The 15,621-nt window shown below is 33.7% G+C and overlaps 2 protein-coding genes across 9 annotated transcripts in view; one reads left to right on the forward strand and one right to left on the reverse strand.

Annotated features, from left to right (window-relative positions):
- Window positions 1-13,973, forward strand: part of Trip11 (thyroid hormone receptor interactor 11) — a 61,721-nt gene extending 47,748 nt beyond the window's left edge. For 3 of the 7 annotated variants that reach the window (XM_076849740.2, XM_076849742.2, XM_076849741.2), the window contains exons 17-21: window positions 5,551-5,632; window positions 8,183-8,297; window positions 8,677-8,793; window positions 10,356-10,500; window positions 12,694-13,973. In XM_076849740.2, the coding sequence (XP_076705855.2) occupies window positions 5,551-5,632; window positions 8,183-8,297; window positions 8,677-8,793; window positions 10,356-10,500; window positions 12,694-12,914 (680 nt within the window). In that variant the 3' untranslated portion in view covers window positions 12,915-13,973. Of the gene's footprint in view, window positions 1-3,699; window positions 5,633-8,182; window positions 8,298-8,676; window positions 8,794-10,355; window positions 10,501-12,693 lie in introns of those variants that run through there. The other 4 variants (XR_013090733.2, XR_013090735.2, XR_013090734.2 and 1 more) reach the window with 3 other exon arrangements.
- LOC143393630 (COMM domain-containing protein 8-like) lies at window positions 6,830-7,390 on the reverse strand. 2 transcript variants are annotated; one of them, XM_076848017.1, is made up of 2 exons: window positions 7,322-7,390; window positions 6,830-7,159 (listed from the first exon to the last, which is right to left on the reverse strand). In XM_076848017.1, exons 1-2 carry the CDS (start codon window positions 7,388-7,390, stop codon window positions 6,830-6,832), a joined length of 399 nt encoding a protein of 132 aa, XP_076704132.1. The 2 variants fall into 2 exon arrangements, with proteins under 2 accessions (XP_076704132.1, XP_076704131.1); XM_076848016.1 differs by having other exon boundaries at window positions 6,830-7,390.
- Window positions 13,974-15,621: the final 1,648 nt, after the last annotated feature.

Consider the following 15,621-nt stretch of genomic DNA (forward strand, 5'->3'; position numbering starts at 1 on the left):
TATGGGTATAGACTTTAAGTAATATTTTAAATGCTGTATTTATTTCTGCTATTTATTTCACAACTTATGAATATAGTACACATATAACTATATATAGGTTTATTTCACTTTTTTAAATTGATTTTATTTTTTTAAGTACATGATAACTAAATTCATTACAATTCTTATTACACATATAGAGCACAGTTTTTCATATCTTTGTATATAAAGTATGTTCACACCAATTTATGTCTTTATACATGTACTTTTTTTTGCATTACAATTCTTATTACACATATACACCACAGTTTTTCATATCTCTGTATATAAAGTATGTTGACACCCAATTCGTGTCTACATACGTGTACTTTGGATAATGATGTCCATCACATTCCACCATCCTTGCTAATCCTCTGCCCCCTCCCTTTCCCCCCCACCCCTCTTCCCTATCTAGAATTCATCTATTTCTCCCATGCTCCCCCTTCCTACCCCACTATGAGTCAGCCTCCTTATATCAGAGAAAACAGTTGGCATTAGTTTTTTTGGGATTGGCTAACTTTGCTTAGCATCAACGCCACCCATTTACCTGCAAATGCCATGATTTTATTCTTTCTTATTGCTGAGTAATATTCCATTGTGTATATATGCCACTTTTTTTAATCCATTCATCTACTGAAGGGTATTTAGGTTGGTTCCACAGTTTAGCTATTGTGAATTGTGCTGCTATAAACTTTGATGTGGCTGTGTCCCTGTAGTATGCTGTTTCTAAGTCCTTTGGGTATAGAATGAGGAGAGGGATAGCTGGGTCAAATGGTGGTTGCATTCTCAGATTTCCAAGGAATCTCCATACTGCTTTCTATATTGGCTGCAACATTTACAGTCTCACCAGCAATGTATGAGTGTGCCTTTTTCCCCCGCATCCTTGCCAACACTTTTGGTTGTTTGTCTTCATAATAACTGCCATTCTGACTGGAGTGAGATGGTATCTTAGAGTAGTTTTGATTTGCATCTCTAATTGCTAGAGATGATAGACATTTTTTCATATATTTGTTGATTGATTGAATAACCTCTTCTGAGAAGTGTCTGTTCATGTCTTTGGCCATTTATTGATTTGTGTTTTTTTGGTGTTTAGCTTTTTGAGTTCTTTATATACCCTAAAGATAAGTGCCCTATCTGATGTGTGAGGGGTAAAGATTTGCTTTTGCTCCCAAGATGTAGTCTCTTTATTCACCTCACAGATTGTTTCTTTTGCTGAAAAGATACTTTTTATTTGAGTCCATCCCATTTATTGATTCTTGGTTTTAATTCTTGCGTTCTAGGAGTCTTATTAAGGAAGTTGGGGCCTAATACTACATGATGGAGATTAGGGCCTACTTTTTCTTCTATTAGACGCAGGGTCTCTGGTTGTATTCCTAAGTCCTTGATCCATTTCCCACTCTAACTTCTAAAGAATCCTTTTGGCGTGTGAGGTTATTTCACAGGAATATTGTATTTGGCTTAAAGTCATTTCTAAATGGTGCTATTTGCCTACCCGTGTAAATGCTGTTCAAATTGTGGTTTGAGTTAGTTTTCAGTTTTTAAAGAGAAAATTCAGAATCTCTGATGGGAGGAGAGTAAGTGTTCCTGGAGAAAAAAGAGGTGCCTCTGGAGACCTTGGAAGTGGGTGGTTGCCTTTTTCTAGCCTCTCAGTTAACACATTTCTTTCAACCCTTTTCCCTAAATTCTGACTTTGTTTTTTGTCTGGACACTAATATCAAAATACATTTAAACTACTCCTTGAATTTGAAATAGCCTTTTGCATTCTGTGTCACATTAGCTCAGGAACTAACCATATATTTTAATAATGGTTTAAGAAATTTTATTCTTGAGATTTTGGCCTTAAATTACATTTTGACTTTCTAACTTATTTTGCTAAAATTGTGTGCATCAGAATCTACTCAGAATCTGATACTTTGTATCAGAATCTGTTCCATGAATTTTACTCTGAAAATGTCTGTGATTCATTTTTGTTTGTTTGCTTGAGATGGGTCTCTCCATCTCCATGTTGTTCAGGCTGGCTTCCAAATCCTGGGTTCAAGGGATCCTCCTGTCTCAGCCTTCTAAGTAACTGGCACTGTGAGCATGCATCATCATATCCAGTTCATTTTTTTTTTTTTCTTAAAAAAGAGTCAGAATAGTGTAGTTTTATATTCAGGTTATGATCTAATAAAATACTGTTCAATAGAAATAGACTGTGAGCCACACATAATTTTTAAGTCTTTAGTGACTACGTTAAATCAATAAAAATATACAGATTTAAATAATTTTGATAAATATGACCCAGTATACCCAAATTATTATCATTTTGACAAATAATTGGCATAAAATTATTAGTTATAGAGAAAGTAGCTAGGAGAAGGGAAATTTCAGAGAAGAACAGGGCGATGAAGTTTGACCTCCCTCTATTTCTCTGCTCCGTCTCTTTACCGGTGGGGAGGAGCAGAGGAGAACAGATGAGAAGACCCTGCCCATCTTCACTCAGGCTCTTTCTGCAGCTTGTGGGTGGGATGGTTAAGTCAGAACCGTAATGAGGTTAATTTTCTTATTTGCTCTTCTTCCTCTGAAGAGTCAAGAATTCTCTTCCCATTCAGAATGTAGTGTTAGAGCCAAGCACAATGGCTGTAATCCCAGCACCACAGGAAGGTGAGGCAGGAGGATCACAAATTCAAGCCAGCCTGGGCAACTTAGTGAGAACCTGTCTCAAAATAAAAAGGACTGGGGAATGCACCTCAGTGGTAAAGTAACTCTGGGCTTAAGCTCCAGTATCAGAAATAACAATGAGAATTAAAAAAAAAAAAAAAAAAAAAAAAAGTAGTGCAAGAAAAGGCCCCAAAAGCAATCACATGCTCATAGAATTCATACACAGATAAAGGATCTAAAATAAAATGTTGCCCAGATTAGCAACTTATACTTTAATAAAGAGTACTTTCTTCCCTTTCTCCTTTCCCCCTTTTAAATCCAAGTTTTAATTCCTTGGAAACATAGGAAAGGAGAAGTTTATAGTAGATTTTCCAAACACAAACGTTGCTTTTATAATATGGTTATGGCAACCGCCTCCACTTTGATAAAGTTAGCCTATTTACATGAATGGTATTTTGCAATTTGGAAAAACCAAACTGTTGCAAACAATTAAACTGGTATTTTATATTTGTATTTAGTATTGTTAAATGAGAATTTTAGGCTTTGTATAGGACAGAATGAAGGCATAACACAGCCAGACCTAATCTGTAAGGCCAGAGAAAGCTTCTTGTGGAAGTGAGTTGCGAACTGCAATATGAAGAGTAAGCAGGAGTTAATAGGCAGTACTGATGGAAAAGAGCTTTCCAGGCAGAAGAAAAAATGTGTAGAAATGAGCTAGGAATATACCATACATTTATGGTCAGTTGATTTTTGAGAGCGTGTTTGGAGGTTCTAGCAGGGGAGCTCAGCTACTCTATACCCTCGACCAACGAATGGTCCTCCTCTATTGGAGAAGGTCATCATCTTCAACTGAACACACAGCTTTAGGAGGGGTGCACGGGGAGCAGTGAGGGGGGAAGGGACAACTGCCTAGCCAGCCAGATCGGCCCTGGTGATCAATGCGGGTGATAGATGTTGTGGCCAGATTGCCCTCACATCCAAGGTCAGTTGATTTTTGAAAAGGGTGCCAAAAAGGATAGTGTTTTTTTTTTTTTTTTTCAGCATGTGGTCCTGGATCAATTGGATATTCCTGAAGAAAACAATGAAGTTACACCCTTGACCTCCTGCTGCTGGGTTTCTGTTCTAAAAAGACTAAAAAAGGCTCAGGGGTCACTCCAGGAAAACTGGGCTTACTGGGCTGCATGAAATAACCACACAAGAGACCCAAATACCTTTTTCTTTGGGGTCGCTGTGACGGCTCCTCTGACCTTAAGGGTCCGCAGGAAGAGAGAGAGAGAGAGAGAGAGAGAGAGAGAGAGAGAGAGAGAGCACACACGTGCTGACCCCTTTTATTGAGGAGAAGTTATTCAAATGAGGAAAGGGGCCAGGTTTCAGGGGGCTGAGTCTATCTTCATGATGTCCACTGTCAGCAGGTTGACTGACACCTGGGTAGGCCACACCCAAGGGCACAGTAAGAGAAGGGACACACACAAGGCACTTCCATGGAAGATTCTATCCTAAATAGGGCAAGGGGTTATATTACAAAGGAACAGGTGAGTATAGCTTCACCCATGGGGCTGTAGCAAGACACACCCATGCAGACACCGACCCTCGAACCCAAGAAGGGTAGGGAAAGCTCTGCCACATTTTTGTGACTGAGCGCCTCAGCATCCAGCCAGGAAGTGTGACTCAGTAAGATTGGTCTCCCACACCTGCCTCTTTACAAAAATGAATTTGAATATGGATCAAGACCTAAATTTTAAAATCAAACTGTAAAACTCTTTAAGACAGAAGTAAGTCTTCATGGTCTGGGTAAGGAATACTATCTTAGCACGAGCAACAAAATAAATAAATTGGACTTCATCAAAATTAAAACCTTTGTTGTTCAAAGGATACCGTTAACAAAGAGAAGTAACCCATACATGAGGAAAAAAAAAAATTGCAAGTCATGTATCTGATAAGGGAACTTATATACAGCTACTGCTGGGAAAATGCATAAGTCGATAGACTAGGTTTGTGGAAAGAGGTCAGAGACTAGTGATTGGATGTGTTTCCTGATTTGCAAAGTAGAGCTCTGTTACAAAGTGGTCTTCTCTTCATTTCTTTCAAAATGAAAACATGTAATCTTTCTTACAATTAGTAACCATCTCTTTCAGCTCACACTATCCACTTTCGAAGTAACAGGTATAAACTCCATGTTCAACTGCGAATTTCTTAGTCCAGGAATCCTTGGCCCTGTGTTATGATTAGCATGTGCCTCATGTGTGGTAGGCAGGCACTCTACCACTGAGTTAGAACCCCAGCCCAGATTTTGCTTACTTTTTATGTAAGAATTTAAAAATAGTCCAAGCATCCTTCTAAATCAGTAATAAACTGTTGTAATGGTCTGAATTGTATTTTATGATTTCCTTACCCTTGAATACTTTGCCCTGTTCTATCAACTGTGTCTTGAGCCAAGGACTTAGTTGTGCAGAACTCTTACTCAACTCACCAAAACCAGAATCCAGCCAGGAAAATAGAAAAATGAAAATATGAAATTGATCTTTCTATTTCCTCCTATTAAATAAGAGTTGCTCTGGAAATGTTTCGTGCAAGGAAATAGTGATGAAAATTTCTTTGATATTAAGTTTCTAGAGGATGGAAATCTTTTGTGAGTTTTAAAAATTTTTTTTAAGGAATCAGATATTTTATTGGGGGAAACCATATGGAATAATGCATTCCCGGGCTTCTTGCTTATTTGCTAGAGAGCCTAGATTCCTGAACCACAGATGAGATGGAGGTAATTGAATATTCCCAATTAGAATAGGGTGTATTTTCAAAGTTTATAATAAAGACCTTATAAGTATCATTATGTGTCTGCCCAAACTATTTTAATCAGTTAATAGCTATCTTTATTCACATATTTTAAACCAGATGAGCTCCGAAAAGAAATGTTGGACGATGCCCAAAAGAAATTGACGAATTTGGTAAACAGCACAGAAGGAAAAGTGGACAAGTAAGCTTTTGCCTTTTAACGTTTGTATATTTTATAGAGATTGCTTTTATGGTAAAAACAACTTATAAATGTAGGTCTTTATAATATGACTAGATTTTAAGAAGTCTTTTCTTTTTCTCATATGATGAGATGAGTGAGGTAGTTTTTTTTTTTTTTTGAAACATGACACTTTTTATTTGTTCAGAACACTTATTTTTAAAGTAAGCTGAGGTTAAAAATTTTCTGGTTTCCAATGTAATTTGTAACATCCAAAAGTGTTAAGTTCATTATTAAAAATTTATAACAGGGGCTGGGGATGTGGCTCAAGTGATAGCGCGTTCGCCTGGCATGTGTGTGGCCTAGGTTCGATCCTCAGCACCACATACAAACAAAGATGTTGTGTCCGCTGAAAACTAAAAAATAAATATTAAAAATTCAAAAAAAAAAAAAAGAATTTATAACAAAACGGACCTGTAGATAGTCAGTCTTACCTGATACCCCAATAACAATATATACATTATACAATGACATCTAATCAGAACACAGTCTTCCAACCAGACATGGAAATGCAGAAATAGCAATGTTATTTTCATTTCTGTGTGTTCCAGATTTTAGATCATAGAATCTAAAAATTCACATAAATTTTGAATTGTTTTTTCATGTCTGATAAAGACTTTTCTCTAAGAAATTTTTTAATCTTATAAAAAATTTTATAATCTTTTCTTTGAAATATGAGAAAGATATGAAATCTCCTGAGTTGTAAATGCAGTTTATACATTCTTTTAAAAGTTATTCTTAAATATCACAAATTAATTATATATCCATAATACATGTCTTGTCTAGTCATTTTTAAACAATATTCAAGTATGTTGTGCTTCTGCATGTTTACATTACTTTATAAGCTACTTTTACCTTTCAATAAAATTTTATCTACACAAATTTCTCAAATATTTAATAAATGAGACAAAACAATCATTATGAAAATATAAACTGCAACTACATCTTTTTCATCTTTCATTTTATCTTTTTCCTATCTACCAAGTAATTTCCTGTTCCTTAGGGAGGCTGGTAGACTTTTATCTTTCAAATCTCAGCTCTGCTGCCCTCTCAGCCTGGTGTAGAGTCAATACATCTCAGCGGTCTTGAACACACAGCATTCACTCTGCCATATCAAGTGTTGCAGTGACATCTGATAGCATTGGTAGCCATTATTTCTTGTTATTTCAACTGCAGAACCACCTTATTAGCTGCTCCCAAGGAATTTATTAGATTCTGCAGCTCTTCTTTACTCATTTCAACCAAATATGGTTTTACTTCACCATTTTCTTTTACATCTAGATGAAGGTTTAAGAGTGGCATTTGTAAAGTAGCAATCTTGTCACTAGAAAGTGCAAGCTTTAACTGCCAATCAAAATCCTGTAACTGTGCAGAAGAAATATCAACCATTTCCTTTAAAAGAACTTGCTTGATTTCATCTTTCCTACTTTTCAAGCATTTCATGATATCTTCTTGATGAGATGAATTCAAATGATTCAATTGCTGAAGTGTCTCTTCATCGGATAAATTTTTACCAACTAGAGCTTTAAAAATTTTGGTAACATTTTCTAAAACATTCATCCATTCTGTTGAATCCCAAACACTGTGGTAATCCTGGTAGAGAGGATAAGCTGGACCACAGAAGCCATCAATTATTTTGTGAAGTAGCTGCACGCCCAGCTGGGGGGAGGGGGGGTGCAGCTTCTGCAATCCCCACAAGGACGTCCCCTCTTCCGGCTCCATCCCTGGGCGAAGAGTGAGGTAGTTTTAATGAGGGTCAATAGAATAACTTGCCTTCTTTTTTTTTTTTTTTTAAGTATATTTTCCCCAACACGTTCTTTTTCTTAAAATCATATGGAAGAGTTAAAACATCACCCCAAAGTGAAGTACTTAAAAATGAAAAAAATTTCCTTTTACTATTTTTTCTCCCTTTATTGTCTTTAAATGTCAGTTCCCTTGTATATGATACTGAAATTTTAAAATCTAACACTCCCCCATGTGTGCTTGGCATGACATTTTATTGTATTTCTAATCTCTATCAATATTAGAAAATATTTACAAGAACCAGACTTAAAAAGTATGATTTGTTGAACATATCTTGCTCAAACATATTAAGTCTAGGTATATATGCAATAATATTTAATATTCTTAAAATTATTATTAGCAATGTTTTGATAAATGTGAATGGAGAAATATAATAGATAAACACAAGAACAGTTGTTGCTACTTACTTGTCTACTTCAGGTGAGCGCCAGTCTAGTCAGGTGCTAATGAGGCACCTCCTCGGGTGGTCATTGGGTTAAAGAAAATGGGCGACTCATAAATGATGTTTTAAAAGGCATGCATTTTGGATTGTTAGAAATATTCTGAATTAAACTTGTCAAATTTTTTAAAAAGCTAATTTAATGTATTTTATTGTTCAGTCTTTTGTTATTAAATATAATTATTTAAGTGTAATTAAATGTTTATCTGTCTAGTGTTTGGATACACTCCATGTGGAGATGGCTTGAGCTGTTTCTGCCTTTATTTTCATAGAGTCCTCATGAGAAACCTTTTTATTGGTCATTTCCATACCCCAAAGAGTAAACGTCACGAAGTGTTACAGTTAATGGGAAGCATCCTGGACATTCAAAAGGAGGAAATGGAGCAGGTAACTGGACAGTAAAAGCTATTCTGAATGCATTTATAACTAAAAGAATACCATTGTAGAAAATTGTTTCCTTTTATTATATTCAACTTTTACTTAAACTAATTTTCCCATTTTATCCTACACTGTATTAGTTTAAACATTTTCTAACTTATAAGTCAACTTTTTTATTACTGTACTGAAATTTTAAGATCTAACAATCCCCCAAACCTTTATGGGTGCTTGGCATGACATTTTATTGTACTTGTGGCCTCTGTCAGTATTAGGAAATATTTACTTGGAACCAAACTTAGAAAGCATGATTTGTTGAAATCATGTGAAAGCAATTCATATTTTTCTTTACTTGTATTGATAATATTTTTGTTTTAAAATAATCTTGCAGTTGTTGAATGAAGATTACGGTGGTGTTACAAAGTGGATGACTAGTTGGCTTGGAGGAGGATCGAAAAGTGTCCCCAACACACCTCTGAGACCAAATCAACAATCTGTGCTTAATAGTGTAAGAATCAGTTTTATTCTTGTGGAATATGAATGGTGAAATGATTGTATATCAGACTCATTTGCAAAGAATCAGATTTATTCTTTGGTTTGTTTCATACAACTCTTTTTTATTTTGGAGTTGTGGAAACTGAGATCCAGTGAGGTTTGGTTTAAGGATGATAGGCCAGTTTGAACTACTTTATTTTGCTTATAGGTTTCATTTTAACTTTTTATTCAGTTCTTTTATTTTTCAAAGTATTAAAGCATTCTTTGTATATTTTTGTGGTTGGGGGATCAAATCCAGGACCTTGATCATGCTAGGCAAGCGCTCTCGCTGAGCCACATCCCCAGCCGTCATTTCTTTGTTTGATCATGCTGCTGCCATGAAATAACAACATTCTTAAATGCTGAATCTTTATTATATTCACATATGTTTCAAGATCTTGAGCCAGTGATATTTACTGAGCACCTATAAACATCATATATTTGTTGTATACTAAACTTGTAAGCTTTGGGGATACATCTGCAAAGCTGATAGACTAGGTATCTGCCCTGAACAAACTAACATTCTGGTAGGAGCAGGCAGTTAACAAAAATGAAAAGATTTAGTGCCTGGTATACAGTAGACTTTAGGTGGATGTTAATTAAGTAGCATTATAGAATATAGGGCTTTTCTTTTATTTTTGTAATAAAAAGGACACAAAAGATAGGAAGACCCTGTTTTATTTGGATGAATTTAATTTGAATTTAATCTAAAAGAAAGATATATTACAATATTATTTTAACTTGATCATGTTACTAATCTTTCGCTATTATTCATTGATCGCATTTTTTTTTTTTTTTTTTTTTTTTTTTTTTTTGGTGCTGGGATTGAACACTCAGGGCCTTGTTGCATGCAAGGCAAGCACACTATCAAGTGAGCTATATCCCCAGCCCTATTGATTGGATCTTAATTTAGGAAATCATGTTTAAGGACTGGGGGTTCTGGTAGAGCACTTGCCTAGCATGCATGAGGCCCTGAGTTCAGTCCCCGGTACTGCTGGAAAAAGGGGACTTATTTTTAATGAATGTTTTCCATTGATAAAATTTTATGTCTTGCCAGGCATTGCTGTTATACATCTATAATCCCAGTGACTTGGGAGACTGAGGCAGGAGAATGGCAAGTTCAAGGCCAGCTTCAGCAAGGCCCTATCTCAAAATTTAAAAAAAATTAAAAGGGGGATAAAGCACACCTGGATTCAATCCCCACTACCACAGGGGGAAAAAAAATAAGAAAAGAAAAAAGACTGACATCTAAGTGTCATTAATGGCACTTAGTTAGCTAAATCTGACGGTAAGGTGTTTGAAACAGGTGTTGTCACAAAGATTATTTACTGAATTATAAAAAATTCTGTAAAAACAATGTATCTAAAGTGCTGCATTTTCATTTGTCCATAAAGCTGATTTGTTAAAAAAAAAAAAAAAAAAGAAAGATTGACATAGCATGATCAATTTTTAATTAAAATAGCTGGTATGTTTTCTTAGTTATAGTAAATGTAATTTTATTATCTAGTCTAATGTAACCAAAAGATTTTTTCTTAGTCTTTTTCAGAACTTTTTGTTAAATTTCTGGAAACGGAATCTCATCCGTCTGTTCCACCACCAAAACTTTCTGCTCATGCCATGAAATGTCTAGACTCACCAGGAAGGAGAGAGCAAGGTGCAAATATACCAGGAAGTTTTAAAGGTAAATGCAAATACTTATTTTTTTCTCAATGTGAAAAATAGAATGTCTAATTGATGATTTTGCTTTTACTGATATTAACTAAATTTTTAGTGCTTTTCAAAACATTAATACTGCTTTCAAAATTCCAATAAGGCTTTATATATTGTAGCAGTCTGATATTTAATTGGCTTAGATTAATTTAAATAGTATGAAATATTTTCCCTTTGTATTTCAGAATAATTCTCTCTTTACATAAGCCTCTTTGAGTTATTCTTCTGGAAATGATGGTGAACTGGTTAAAACTTTTGCCTGTTAAACTGTTTGCCTTTCTCGCTAATGGTGCTTATTACTAATCACAGTCAGATGTGTAGCTTTTTTTTCCCTTTGAAAATCGAAGTGTCACTTGGCATATGTATAAGATCAGGTCAGAAAACTGACTCATAAAGCACCTGGAAGCAAATGGATGGTAATTATAGACATGTGTACATATTTTCTATCCCACTGTATTCTAAGGATCTTATATTCATATTACCAGTATTGACATGTAGAAAAATTTCTTGAGTTGAAATTGAATTATTCATTAAACTATTTTTTATTGGAAGATCTTTCTGAAGTTTTTATATTTTAATATAGATGTACATTTTAGTTATTATGTACTCTTTAGTTTGTATCACATATCATATACTTAAATTTGGATAAAATTATTTATAGAATTTTAAAAGCTTAATATGAACAAATATCTCTTACTTTTTGAACTTTTTTCTTCTCATTTTTTCCAAACTTTTATAGAAAGATAAATAAAATTTATATAAAATTTTTCCATTGATAAAAGTTATTTTTTGTTTAGGTTTGACTACCAAATTCAGTGAAAAGTCATTACTTTTTCCAAGAGGTATAGACAATACTGAAAATTTTTTTTTTTTTTTTTGGTTACACTAGACTATAGCATCTTGAAGGAGATTCTCAATTCCTTATGGCAAGGTCTTCCCCTCCCTCTCTCTACTTTGCTCTTCTTCCCTCTCCCTTTCCCCCTGTTATACCCTCTCTCTTTCTTTTATCATTTTGGAACCAGCTTGCTTGGTGTTGATCAGGGACACAAGCCAATGATGAACTGATAATAGTATTTGCATGAATTAAAGCAAATTTAAGAGCTTAGTAGATAATATCAGAAGCCTTCCAGTTTAGGAAGTTGTCATTCACAGGAAAATCTAGCTCGGGGATCCAGGAGTACTTGATAACAACTAGATTTAATGAATTTGTCTTAGTACTTTCTTTGTGTTAGGAGGCCTGATGTATTTGAGTTTTCCATTGCTGAAGTGGCAACTACAAGCTGTGAACTTGTTAGTGGTCTTATATAAAAGCAGAATTCTAGTCACTAATACATTAGACCATGTGCCAAATACCTATTCCAGTGAAAATGAATTGTGTCAGCCCAACTTTATAGGATATAGTCTAATTGAATATCTAAAAGATGATCAAGTAATATATGCATCTATTATCTTTTCTTCTGATAAATTAGTATCGATTCTAATTATTATATTACAATATGGGCACCAGCATTTTTCATGACCATTGTAATTACTGGGAAATCTTAAATTCTCAAGTCCTTTATTTTTTAGGTGGATAAGAGTTTGCCTTGCAACATAGGTAACACCATTTAAAAAGCTGTTGTTCTAGTAAGTAAAGCTTATTGATTAAGGATAAAGCAACAGCATTAATATGTTTAATAAAGCATTAGTTATTCATATAAATAATTTTATTTCTTATTCTCCTTCACCATGTATATATATTTCATAGATTCTGCTTGTGGGATCCAGAATCCAGTAGCATATGATTATGGAGCCAGATCTGGAGAGGAGACCTAAAGCACATATGTAGCATTGTGTTTTTTAACCAGAAAATGTTCCAAGTTACCAAATAAACTTTAATCAGATTTTCATAATGCAAATAAGTATCAATGTTTATAAATTAACGTCTACTTGTGCTCTCCTTCTGAACAATTAAAGAACAGTCCAAAAACTGTGCTAAACACCAGTGTTACTACCATGGAAGTAGAATTTTAAAGTCTATATGTGGTAAATTGACTCATGTATCTATGTTAATCTCCTTGAGAGTATAGGGATAGCTTTATGCTCTTATTTATATTAGAAGGTTATTTCAATTTGACCTCTTTGTGATGGATAGAGACTAAATAACCCATATCTTATCATTTAGATGCAGCAGAATTCAGAGCTGGTAGAAGAACTGACATGAGTCCATTCTTGGCTCCACGTTCGGCAGCTGTGCCACTTGTTAACCTAGCTGGAGTTGGACCTGGTGGACCTGGGCATCTGCTTTTGAAACCTATCGCAGATTTCATGCCCACCTTTACACCATTGCCAGTGTCCCCGGACAATAGCGCCAGAGTTGTACTACAGGACCTTCTAAAGCAATAGGTAATTCTCAAGCCAGAGATGATTTAGCACTTTAAAGAAGCCATAAACACTTTGTACTTTTTTTTACAGAGTGGCCTTTTGGAAAACAAGGTCATGTATTTGTAGACAAAAAGAGAAAGAAAAAAAGTCGATATATACTAGGTAATTTGTCTTTTTTTTTCTTTTGTGTGTGTGTGTTTTTTTGCTATAGGACTTAAATTTTTTTTGTTTTCTTTGCTATAGCACTTTTTGTTTATAAAATTTTGTTCCAATGTATCAGGTAATCATCAGCAGTAATCAATTCTTATGTACTTTTGTGAGCAACTGTACAGAGGAGCATTAGTGAACCATTAGCTCCAACCTTTTTTTTTATGATTATATTTGTTAAATTTAAATGTATTAAGATAAAAATGATACATTTAAATAATAGGAAAGAAGAAAAATCCGACCCATGTGAAAAATATATATATCTCAGATTTAGAGTATATGAAAACAAAATATAATGTTGCAAAAGTTGTGAATTCTTTAGTTTATAGAAGAAAACATTGTAAAACTACTAAAAGAAAATTACAGTGGGGAGGGCCTGAACATGAAGTTTAGTGAGTAAAATTCTAAGATTCTTTTAATCCAAATAGTATGACACCTATCCATTTTACTTATTTCCATTTCTATAGAAAAGTTATTTCACATTAATTCAGTTTTCTAGAAGTTAAATATGTCCAGAAGGAAGAGTATTTTTGAGTCAAACCAAAAGTAGAATCACATGAACCATTTCTAATGTAAAAGTTAATTTGTAAGAATGTATCATTAAATATCTGGACTATTTATCTATTTGCTTTTCTGGGCTCTTCAATGATGCTTATAACCATATTTTTTAAAAACATTTGATCAAAAAAAAGAAAGAAAATAATATAAATTTTTAAAAGATGAAATGCTTAACAAAACCTTTTTTTTAATTTTTGTATATTAAGATAAAAGATAAATCAAAAGTTTCTAGCTTAAGTAGGTGAAATCAGAGAAGAGAAAAAGCAGATTATATAACATATACTTCTGTGACACCTGTAGTTTCTAAAACCATTAAGAACATTTTTATTAAAATTAACTTAAATAAAATTTAATAAATTTTAAATATAAATAATTCAATATATTAATTTAAATTTATATAAATTAATATTGTTTGATTTAAATTTATTTTATTAATTAATATTGTTTGATTTAAATTTATTTTATCATTGTTTATTTAATAAAATTAATTTATACTAAATTATAATTTGTATTTAAAAATTTATTAAATTTTATTTAAATTAATGATTTAATAGTTAATTTAAATTTAATATAGATCAAATTATGTAATTATATAATTTAATATAAATTTTAATAAAAAATAATTCTAATTAAAATGCTCTTAGTGGTTTTAGAAATTACAGGTGTCAAGAGAAGTATTTGCTATATAATCTACTTTTTTTTCTTCTCTGATTTTACCTAACTTAAGCTAGAAACTTTTGATTTATCTTAATTTAAAAAAATAAAAAAGGGAAGACAAAATACCTAGTAGCTACATATATATACCAGCTTTTTCTTTCTTTTAATTTTCTCTGTTTCAGCTTTTTATTTCTTTATTTGATTTTCAAGCTCTTGTTAGGATAGGGACATATGTGGTTTATCTTTTTTAAACTTCAAGCGATTTACACAAAAGAAAAGAAAGTGGCTTCTTTACATAGTGCAGAAAACGGACCCTTTAGAAGAACTTGTATAAAAAGGCTGAGAAGATTTTCTCTGAAGAGGTCACCAGTCCCCTACATCTCTGGGTATGTGGTTCATGCACATAGGTTCATGTGACCACCACCACCACCATAGCCATGAGACACACTTGCATCCCCAGGATCAGTGAAATTACTTCCTTGCACCAGCACCAGCTGTTTAGAACTGAAGAATAATTTTTAATTTTTATAAGCCCATTATACAAAATCCTGACTTGAAGCTTAATTGTATGAGGATGTTCGTATTTATACTTTGAAGTTGTACATTGAAGAGCTTTTTCTTGCAGATTTTGTAAATGTAGCAATGCCTTAGAAATAGAAACATTTGTATAGCAAGAAAAGGTGAAAATAAGACTAGTTAAATATATAAAGAGGTCTGGCTCCAACTAGAGCGAAATTTGATTGTCAATTCTGCTGTGATTAACTGTATATTGGGAGACTGGAAGTTTTGATTATATGTTGATGGTTAAAACTTGTTTTTCTAAAAAAAAACTAACAGGTGACACTGCTTCACACAGTGTCATTTCTCTTCTTAACCAACTTATTTATATTGCCATTCTTCCATACGTTGTAAAGGAGGTTTCCGTAGCAGTACATACGAGAAATGTTCAACTGCCTACGGAGCTCTGCCCAGTTGGCATCATAGATGCTCCTCTACTAAACCCCACAATAAATTAAAAACATTGTAAATTGAAAATGCACGTACCACACCTTGTGCCCACCAGCACCATGCTCTGCAGTGTGCTGCTTGCCCTGATGATTCTTTGGCTGACCGGAGCTGCCGCTCACTGCTGTTGCCCCATCAAGAGGGTGTTGTCCTACATGTTGTTAACCAGGACAAGTGGAATTCCAAATCTAAAGTACGAGTTCTGCTGAATATGCACTACTTTTGAACTACCATAAAGTTGAAAAATCTTTTTTTTTAAATAAAAGCATTTTTAGTTATTATTATAATTAAAGCATTTATA

Source organism: Callospermophilus lateralis, chromosome 3, assembly GCF_048772815.1.
Source record: "Callospermophilus lateralis isolate mCalLat2 chromosome 3, mCalLat2.hap1, whole genome shotgun sequence".
Classification (NCBI taxonomy): Eukaryota; Metazoa; Chordata; class Mammalia; order Rodentia; family Sciuridae; genus Callospermophilus; species Callospermophilus lateralis.